General features: G+C 38.6%; 1 protein-coding gene across 1 annotated transcript; it reads right to left on the bottom strand.

The window, feature by feature from the left end:
* Positions 1 to 2,093: 2,093 nt before the first annotated feature.
* Positions 2,094 to 8,806, bottom strand: hnmt (histamine N-methyltransferase). The gene is made up of 7 exons (XM_028591599.1): positions 8,605 to 8,806; positions 7,629 to 7,775; positions 6,165 to 6,217; positions 5,179 to 5,286; positions 4,309 to 4,439; positions 4,033 to 4,126; positions 2,094 to 2,594 (listed from the first exon to the last, which is right to left on the bottom strand). Exons 2-7 carry the CDS (start codon positions 7,763 to 7,765, stop codon positions 2,233 to 2,235), a joined length of 885 nt encoding a protein of 294 aa, XP_028447400.1. The 5' UTR covers positions 7,766 to 7,775; positions 8,605 to 8,806; the 3' UTR covers positions 2,094 to 2,232.
* Positions 8,807 to 11,300: the final 2,494 nt, after the last annotated feature.

Below are 11,300 nucleotides of genomic sequence, written 5' to 3'. Positions count from 1 at the left end.
ACAGTTAGCACAACATCCGTCTGTGTAGGCTATACAATTAACACATTTCTTGTTGCTTTGACACAAAATGCATTCAGTTAACACAAATTTAAAATACTTGAACTTCTTTTACACACAAGCTCCACCAAGACCAAAACAATGGATCTTCACTGCCAAATTTACAAATGCTTTCACACTGTATGTCAGAACAGATAACATGTTCTAAACCTAACTTATAGGTTAAAGTCAAAGTGAACAGCTGATCATATTATAAATTGAAACACATATATTCCCTGCATTTTATATATGCATTTATTGAGAAACAGCTGATTGAAGTCATGCAAATAGATCGATCACAGCTGATTCCCTTCTAGGAAACACACTCAGGTGTTGAGGTTCTTTCAATCGCATGATCATATGGTAGTACAGTAAAAAATGACCTATTTGAACAATATACTGTAGATGAACACAGAAAATAAGAAAAATGCCTTCACGAGGGAGAGGAAGAGGAGTACCAGGACAATTCTGTCTCTGTCTCCTTTTTTTTCCACAAACCGTACTTTCTATAAAGCTACTCTGAGATGGGTCAATAATTTTTTGTATTGAATCTCTGCAGCAAAAGAAAGAAAATGGTGGCCGGGTTGGCTCAGTGGGTAGAGCATGCACACATATACTTGGAGGTTTTACTTTGTTACATTTTGCAGCAATTATCTATACTTTCTACTCCACTACATTTCTACAATGTTCCGTTACATTTTCTGATCAGTTTCCCCCCTGCCAAAACGTCTTCCTGACCGTCACACGTTTGTCTCCCCAGTGAAGTTTGGTTGCCATAGATACTATATATATGGGGCACCGCTGATCCAAGCCGGCTCCGGTGCTGCAGAGCCCGGGCGCAGCGCCGCTGACCCTCGGTAATACAGCCTCCGGTAAAAGTGAAAATGAAAACGTTTGTTTTTATTATTCCCATTTTTAAATCAAAGCTGCTATATCTACTTCTCTCCACAGCGTCGTTTACTCCTCCGCCAGGCTGCGTAAGACGCGTTCATATCTTATTTATTTGGCTGGACCTCTTAACATCTCTCCATTTGCGCTGCTTCACACACTTTATTTGCTTACTTGCATGGTTAAAGAAAATAAAACTGTCTTAAAATACATCCATGAATAAAACCAACCGCATTCCGATTCTAACAACACATTTCCGTTTTATGCTGGTTAGGATAGGAACTTTTTTGAAAAAGCCAGGCCTTGTTTGTGGTAGTGGACACCTTATACTTTTACTATAGTAAATATGTCTCTTGTTATTTGTACTTTTATTTAAGTACTGAGATTCAGTACTTCCTCCACCGCGGCTCCGACAATCTCCGAAAACCTGTCTCCCAGGAGGTGCACAGGAAGTGTCATGTCCTTATATGGGAATTTGCGGGGCGTTTTTTTATGCTAATTAGGCACAACTGGCACGCGCTTTCAGTTACGAAGACGTGGGATTAATCAATCCTAAAAACACAGGTGCGAACAAATCTGCTGTTTAAGAACACGTCATGAATCCGACGTAGGCTTTTCTTAGGAACCTTCTTAAGAACATATATAAGAGAAAATTTAGGAAGATATTGGTGAATGAGGCCCATATGGAAATGGAACTTTTAAATAATGATAAAAATATTTCTTTGTCACATGCTAATTCAGTTATATATAGAAAAATAGAAAAGCCAGCATAAACAGGTCCTGGTTTTTAATTTGTGTTCTCTCATTGATGTAAATATAATCTGCAACCATTTCAATATATAACGTTCAAACACTCCCAAAGGAGTGTCCATCTAAACTTAACAGCTCAATCTTCATGGAAAATTAAATGTTTCATTTTCCATTTATTTTTATACTCCTAAAGTAATATGATCCAATGGGAGCAATAGTGTAATGGGGTTGGAAGCAGACTGCCAGCTGTAGCACATAAAAAATGCTATCATGAGGAAACTGAGGCTGATGCCTGAAAAAATCCCAATCAATCCATTTTCATTTTGCGCAAGAAAAGACATATTATTAAGAAATAATACTGGTATCAATACAAAAAAAACTGTTCTTAGAAAACAGAACTGATCATGAAAAACAAAGCATTTCCCACATAGGCTTAACGCTTTTTAATTACATAGAGTATACAGTGTACAATGTGAAACAATCACCCTGTTTAAAACTAATTCAACTATGTTATTAATGTGCTGCAAATGTCACATTCACTGCATTAACCACTTGTTTTTAAGTAAGCTGATCTATGACTATCACTCCGAGGTTATTGTTAAAGATCACTTTGCCGTTGGACTCCACACTACAGTCTGGGTGCCGGAGTAACTCCAAGACACCAGCTTTCAGCTCAGGTGAGGCGGTCTTACTGAAGTCCAGCACCTCAGTGAGAAAATCAAGCAACAGCTCTCCCTTCTCATCCCCCTCAGTGAAACACTCGGTGATATCCATTTCAGATGGCAGCTCGTAGCTCTGGTAGCTCACCCCTTTGGAGTCCAGGAAGCTTTTGATGTCTCCAGTGGTCACACACTGACTTATTTCTGTGTTACAGAGCTGGTTCCTGTAGGTCCGCCACAGCCTTCCCCAACCACTCTCACCTGCAATATATGACATGAAAACAAGACTAAGAGTCTACAAGCATGCTAGCAGCTCTGTGAGGCTGTACTTTGGCAGAGGGGCGCTTTGAGCTAAATGCTAACATCAGTGTGCTTACATACTCACAATGACAGTGCTAACACACAGGTAATGTTTGGATGAAAAAGGGTTCTCCGTGTACCTTCCAGCAGTACGCAGCTACATCAGGTGCCATCATAATTTGTTTCTTACACTTCAGTGGCACACATGTCGTCTACATGCTGAAATGTCCCCGTTGTCTGGTTTATGTTGGGCAAACTAAAATAGCTTTGACGATTTCATATCTTTACACCAAACTACAAAAGAACACACACAAACCATGGACAATTATATTGCTCCACATTATGCTAAGGCTATCAGTGGCTCTGCTGCAGCTTCATTAAAGTTCTGGGCAATAGAGAAAATCTTACCCTCTAGGTGGTGACATGGTCAACTCACTGCTCTGCAGAGGCATATTAGATTCATACGTGAGCCTTTTGATCTGAATGGATCCTTGAATTAATTACACTTAATAAATGCAGAACATGTACTTTTTTCCCCCCCCCTGGCAGGTATAATGTTTACCATGTTCATTATTTTAATTCAGCGTGTTAGCATGCTAACATTCGCCAATTAGCACTAACCACAAAAGTACAGCTGAGACTGATGGGAATGTAATTATTATTGCAGGTAGGTCTTAAGTCTTGGACATGTGGACCTCATGAGGGCACTAGACGAGAAGTGAAAACAAAATGAATACATAACATACATTTGACGACCACTCCAAGTCATCATTAACATACATCCTCTGACGTACAATCCATTCCATAATCTGGATGTTGAGATATTATCCTAGTTAAGTAAAAACGTTGCCCTGTTAGAGGTGCCAGAGAAAAAGACAGACGTTTGCAAAAGTCAGTAGGATTCATCCCATATAAACCATGAATGTCTGTATCAAAATGTCATGGAAATTCCTCTAATAACTATTGATAAATATGTCAGTCTGAACCAAGTGTCGGACCAACTGACTGACAGACCGACATTATAATATTGAAATATGATGACTGATTAGTGTGTTGTTTGTAGTTACACTATTTTTCAGTAATAAATATAAAACTTTTTAATGAACTTAACAAAAATATGTTTAGTAAATAGCAGTGTAACTGCTACCCCCCAACTCAATTAAACATCTGTACAGTATATACCAGAATACCAGAGGGGGTTTTCTCTTGTTTTTTTCCCCACTAACTCTGATAACCACAGTAATAGTATTTTTAGATAGATACATTGTTAAACTGGTTTTCATCCCTAGATGTACTGAAGCAGGGTATACTTGACTGTATAGAGCATAACAAACCCCAGCAATCAGAGAAAAGAAAAAAAAAATGTCTCGATAATTTAAGATTAGTTCCATCCACTTACCAGACACTAGAAGCATAAGAAGCTTCCCATTCTTGTCGAGGAGACTTTGGAAGAAGCTGATGGTAGCTCCAGGATCCTTCACATAGTACAGCATCTGTCGATTTCACCACAGATAATGAGCTGGTAACCGGATTCGTGGAGCACCTAATTATAATGCCATGCTAGACAGAGGTTCTAATGGGATTAATTGCTATGGAGCGCCACCGAATGAATATGACCTAGATGTGTCAAAAATACAGTCTGTAGGCCAGAAGCACTACGTCGGCATCAACCAACCTGTATCATGTGAATGAAGTCAGCCTTCTTAGTCATCTTTTTCACTCTCCAGTGCTCCTCAAACTCAGTGGCAGTCATCTTGTTCCAGGTGAATTTGATGTAATCTAAACCTGGTTTCTGTGACACCAAAACTGCATCAACAGACACAAAACAGAGTTATGGAATGTAATTGTTAAATAACAATGTAAAAAATCACAATATATAAATATATAACAGGGGAAGTATAACATAACTAATTTAACTCAGAAAATACCCATTATTACTGTACTTACACTGTATTGTACATTAATGTTAACACTGAAATGAACATGAGGTTGTACTGTCTACACTAACTATCAACACATTTTTGGAAATAATTCAGAAACTCAAACTGCAAAAACAGTGTGGAGGTGTGAGTGCATACTAGAGATGGGCATTAAAGATAAAAATGAGGAACCTCAGGATAACCACTTTACCTACAACTTTCATTATGATAGTTCTTCAAATGTGTATGTGTGAATAATTAGTGGCAGCAGTACTACAAAGTATGTGAAACTACTGGTCAGAGAGCAGCAGACCATGAGCTGGTGGGGATTCAGTGTGTTCAAGGTGCATACTTGTTGACATAAGGGCTTGAATCTAGGGCTGGTGGTTAAAGGACCATCTCCCTACTACTGTAATACATGAATAACGGTATTACTAATGTGTTAGTGTGAAAGCCTAGGGCTGCTTTAAATTGTATTATCTGAATTAAAAATAAAATAAAAAAGTAAGTATATTCCTTATTTGCTGTTAAATTAAATATTGAAGCCTATTTTGGGGCATGTGAATATACAGATACAGTTCAAATTTGTGGTATGCGAGATATGCGTGTGCCTATCAAGACTGTACCTTTGTAGTTATGAAGCTGAGTGCTGCTAGGCTCCACCACCTCGTTATCCACCGTCACCCTTGGGTGCTTCAGACGGAGCTTGGCGAGCATCTCGAGGTCAATCTCACCTACCGGCACAAATAACAGTTTCATTTTAAAAAACACCTATTTTTTGTAATAACATTTGACCTATACTCTTCCAACAGTACCTAAACGGTTTAATAGTAACCTGCATATCATTACAATTTAAACGGCGCTGCAGATTTAAGCAGGAAATGGCTAACAGCCCTCGTCAGTTTAGCAGGAAATGATACATTTTATGTTGCAATAATCTCTGAAAAAACTTTGAGTCAAAGCTCAAAACCACAGTGTTATGATTTTCCTTTCAATATCATATGGCCACAGGCAGGTGATATTGTTCTAGTTCTTATTGAAGCTGACAAGTTGCCATGTACAGAAGTAAATCCAAGCAAAGAAGCTGATCTAGACAGGCGCTGAATCTTTCTGATTAGATTGAATAATACCTTGCGGGGGAGTTTGTCGTCATTCTAATGGATTTCACAGTCCATTAGAGAATCTGTACCATCGCTCCATTATGACACTCACATGACAGCTTAGGTAAATTAAAAGAATTGGCTTTGACATAAGTGAAGGGTAATAGCACTCATGGGCACATATAGTGGGTTTGCTCAGGAACAAATGAACCTTAATGTACCATGAGCACTGGAAACAATGTGCAGTAAAACCCCAGGCTAGTGAGGGCACTGTCACTAGCTGTCACTGCTACATACAAACTCTTGGCAGTGATAATAAGGCTAAAGGTTTTCTACTGCTGTAGCCATAAATGACAGCAGAGCAATAGAAACCGTTACAGCAGGCTGATTCAACAACGCCTCCTCACCTTCGCTGTCTGCCGCAGAGGTCGCTCAGCTATTTACTGTGTCACATAGAAGAACATAACATAAGTTCAGCAGTGGAAGTGTCCTACACTGTGTGTTCTTCTTACCAGCTCCACTTCCAACTCCAATGACATTTAGATGGGACTTTCCATCTCCAATGCTGAGGGGAGAGCAAAAAAAAGCACTTTAAGTTTTTAGAACAGTCAAGTTTGGAAATTCACATCCTCCAACCTGCCGGATGTGGGTCACACTTTTGGGCTTTTACCTGTCAATTTGTGACACATGTGAGATGTTCTGACATAGCGTCTTGAGCAATACCGAGGCTTTGATTCTTGCTATGGCATGTTCCTGTCACTCACCGTCTGAATTTTAATAACACTATTACACTTTTTTTAATTTACTTGCGAGTCATATCTCTCCAGATTCTTCCCTGGTGTGCTTCTTAGACAGTCACAGGGTCTACATTTCCATAAACACTCACTCATTGTCATTCACATGGCGCACCCCTTGTTTCAGATGGTTAATCTATATACATTTGTGTAGTCAATTATTTGGTTTTGTGGGCATAATAGTTACAAACAGAATGATCAAACCATTGTTATGTTTGGGGTGTTTTGAGTTTAGACTGTTTTCAGCAGTAATGATTCACACTGTATTTTATCGCTTTTCTTTTATCACATTTCTGACAGTGTTATAGGTTGAGGTGTACATACTCCTTTTTCTGATAGAATCGGCAGAAATAAATTGAATGTTTTGCTTCCCTGCTAATGAGCACACTTACTTGTCAGCCAAGAAACACTGTATAACAATGCAAGTTTCCCAGAGTTCTGTTTTTTAAATAATGAGAGGTGGAGGATGATCCTCCTTAGTGTTAATCAATCTCTCTCCATCTGTCCTGTTTAATACATTCCAGGTGTTAATTGGTGATTAACTTTTTTTTTTTTTAAATCTGCCTCCCTCGTTAACGTCCTGTATACTGTACTGACATCTGTTCTTTGTTTCCCCACTCGACTGCTTAAAGATTATGACCATATTCTGGCTTATGGCCAATACAAATGTTTGACAGTTCTGGTAATCTAGTAATGATATACTGGCATTTCTTCACACAAAATGAACAAAAATAACATAATCAAGCATTGTTGATAAGGATACCTTTAATTTGTTCACAGACTATGCAAGGGTGACACTGTTTCTTATGATCTCAAACATATCTTTGGTATTTTTGTACTGCAATGTCTACTTATCAGCCACCATACATGCCAATATAGCAACATATATCATCACTTAACTAATAACAGCCATTATATCTGCCTAGCTCTGATGCCCTCTTCATTCATTTCACTTTAGCCCTTTAAATTGTGTTGGCCGTACTGGTCAACCAGTTTACTATAACACTACTGTACAGTAAAAGCTATTAACTATTCTAATATATCATATTCAAATGTACACTGATGTATTATATTGTCAATTGTGTGGTAATGTGGCCTCATTTATAAAAATGTGTGTGTGTGTGTGTGTGTGTGTGTGTGTGTGTGTGTGTGTGTGTGTGTGTGTGTGTGTGTGTGGATTACCTTGCCAGTATATCTGGCAGCATATTGTGGATAAAGTCCCGCATACACTGATGCTCAGAGGAGCGCTCCAGAAAAAGCTGGAAGGATTTCTGGTACCTGCTATCATCATCAACCAGACACTTCAGTGAAGATGCCATGGCAAATAATCTGGCATAAAAAAAAAACAGAACATATTTCTATCACCAGATAAGAGGGTCAGCAGAAGGACAATCTCTAAAATGTGCGTTTTTCTTTTCCGTTTTTTCTTTTCCTTTAGCTTTAACAGTTGCTGTTGCAGGTGAACACTATCCATCACCTCCCAGTCAAACAGCGTGGGTGGTACTGTGACATCTGTATAGGGAGTTAGAGTTGCGGTCTTATTTGTCATATTAACATTCAGTGCAGAATAACTACGCTATATTCGATTCAAGTTATAATAGCTTGTAATTTTAGTGTTTAATTTTCCGATTGTATCTAAATTATAGGCATACTCACTTACTTAAAAATATGTATTATTTATATGAATATTTAGCATACTTTCTCAAAACAATTGAGCAATTGCAGATTGTTTTTTTTTAACATTTTTCAGGCATCACACTATCTTCCCTCATTGTTTGAACCTGTTGCAAATTGAAGGGCTCACTCCCAATATGAAACGGACTTCACTCTGGCGGCTCGCTATTGATGGCCATGGATCGCTAAACCTGAGCATGTGTCCAGCCGCTGCACGGCATATATTTACTATCATGAGACAGCTACCCCGTGTGTTTCGGAGAAATGTTTCCAACAGCACAAAAAATCCGCCTCATACAGAGAGCTACAGACAGAGCCTATATCGCGTCCCTTAATATTGTAGCCATATGTGCACAGCTGATTGGAACAGCCTACGTGCAAGCAAGTTGCACGCTCAGTTAAGGTCTGGTTTGAATCATATCCATTGTGCATGTGCAGTTTGTAGCTGTACAGATCGAGACGAAACGCGACATTTTTCACTTACGTGTCTTGCTGGAGTGAGTCCGGAAAGATCTGCAGGCTGGAATTAAACCCTCCCACTAGAGTTACAGCTTCCCTTTTAGGAGGGCCAAAGGTTGCAAAGAAAATCCGCCAAAGAAAAATCAACCCAATGATAAACCATAGCTAAGTGGAAGTAAATTAATGCTTAAAGAGCTATGAGCAGCCTAATTCTTAAACACACACACACACACACACACACACACACACACACTATCCTGCATATTCACAAATGAAACATTTGACTTGAAACTCTGCTGCGTTTGCATATTGCTAGATCTAGCAATATGTAGCCTAAACAAACATAGCATTAGCATAGCATTAAACCGCAATAATCAGGGTGATTGAGTCACTATTCTAATGTAGGCTATGTGTGTAAATAACTTGACAATCAATTTGGGGCTAAAATCAGCTTGCATACACTACCTTTACAATTTTGGGAGAGCCAGTTTATATTTGGATTAGCTGTGCCTTAACATCGTAGGGAATACCATATGTGTTAAACAGGGGCAGCTGCAACAGAAGTAAATACTATTTAGTATAAAATAATATTGATAGAAATATATATCTGCAGTTTTGCATAAATGCTGTTTCCATTAGTTTCCATTCATTTGACTATTGTAGCCTACTGTACGGAAATTGGCTCGACTTAAGCAATCCATCATGTCAGTTTTACGTTGTCAAAGATCAAAGTTGCATATCAAACACATTGCAACCCAGCACTTCTGCATCACTTCACAAAGAAAATGTAACTTTGACAAGAATAAAAGCAGACTACATCCATTGTGATTTATTTCAAACCTCAGCAAGCTGCATGCATCACTGCATGGAAAATGCCTGGAAAGACATTTTTAAAGTGGAAGAAAATTTAGCATGCTTTGATAAGGTCAGCAGAAATGTGAACTATGATATTGTAATATGCTCTAAAAAACATCTATAAAGACAGATAGACTATGCCATTATACTTCTATACTTCTACTATACTAACAGAGGATGGTCCGTTTGGGATAAAAACAAGACTAAATGCTTTTATTTAAAGGGGAGATAATCAAGGAAATGTATCCTGGCTTGTCGATGTCTCCCAGATTTCCCAGTTGTTATAATGTCAGACAAGAATTAGGCCAAGAACCCAAATTAGATTGTAATTAGGCCACAGACCCCATCATGATAATATTTTAATCCAGGGAATGAAACTTGGAAGGAGATTTTAGTCAGATATGACTTAGTAGCCAGGGGTTCATCATGTAGTTGTTAAGATACTGTAAAAGACAATAACAATTTTCCTTTTTAGACATGTGCCCCTGTGGTGAATATTTCTCAATGTCAGTCAGTGAATTCACTGCCTCTATTGATGACCCCACCACCTATCAGACTGACCTTGGTTTAGAACCTAGTTATTTGGAGACTGGGGCCTATTCAAGTACATTAAAGACAGTTTTTCCCAATTGAATTTGTGCAATCCTTAAATGATAGAATAACCATAATGATCATTAACAGCTTTTCTTGTGTTGTTTACTTTACAACTACTTTTTTTTGCAACATCCTATTTACTTTTGTCAAATAAAGCTTCAGCTTATACAAAATACTGCTGCCAGAGCATGAACTAAAACTCGGAAACTTGACCATATTACATTGATTTGTCCTCCCCTCATTAGCTCCGAGTTCAAGCTAGGCTAAACTTCAAAGTCCCTAATAATTACATGAGCTTGCACCATCTTATCTATGCAACATCTTATCATTGTTCTCCTTGTGCCACCTCCGCACTCTCAGATCGCAAGGTGCTGGTCTTCATATAATAAGGACAATTGTACCTAAAACAGAGAAGACAAAAAGTATTTTTCTGCCAAGCTTCACATCTTTGGATTGAACGCCTGCTTGCTAATGATGAAGCAGAAACTCAGTCTGACCAACTCTGTACCAGATACTCATTAGGATATCAAAGTAAACAACTGTCTGTCTCTGTCTGTCTATCTCTTTCACACACACACACACACACACACACACACACACACACACACACACACACAACATACACACACACACACATTATGTAATGTCTACACAAAGGTCATATTTAATGAGAGTAGACAGCTACGCTTGCAGCTCTGTGAGGCTGTACTTAGGCACAGCAAGTATTTGGTCATAAACCAAATACTTACAAGCCAAAGTGTTTGACATTTTTAACTTTCGCTAGATAAAAAGTTAAGGGATCATGACTACAATTCATCCAATAATAATACCAAATGGTATGGCAATGTATCCAATAGTTGCAAAAAGAAGGAATCACCAATGTCAGGGGTCTTCATCCTCTGGGGACCATGAATGTCTGTCCAAAATATTATGGCAATCCATCCAATTAGTTGTGGAGATATTTCATTCTGCATCAAAGTGATCGACAGACCAACATTGCTGTCCTTTTTTAGTTGTATAGCAGTGGAAAACAGTGGAAACAATCAGGCAATCCTGGACTTATAAAGACTCCCCATTCCCAAATCCCTGAAACCTAAACATCTTGTTCATCAGTAGTAATTTACTAAAGTCAATGGCAACTGCACTTGCTGTTTGATATTGCAGACATTTCATCTATTGATTAAGACTGACTGCAGGGGAGTCCCAGGCATTTACACCTCTTTGACCATAACACGTCGATGTGTTAAAGATATGGAGGCTCATGTTGGTCCA

This window comes from Perca flavescens, chromosome 11 (genome assembly GCF_004354835.1).
Source record: "Perca flavescens isolate YP-PL-M2 chromosome 11, PFLA_1.0, whole genome shotgun sequence".
Lineage (NCBI taxonomy): Eukaryota > Metazoa > Chordata > Actinopteri > Perciformes > Percidae > Perca > Perca flavescens.
Note: the sequence above shows the minus strand (reverse complement) of the source record. Positions and strands in the feature narration are given on the sequence as shown.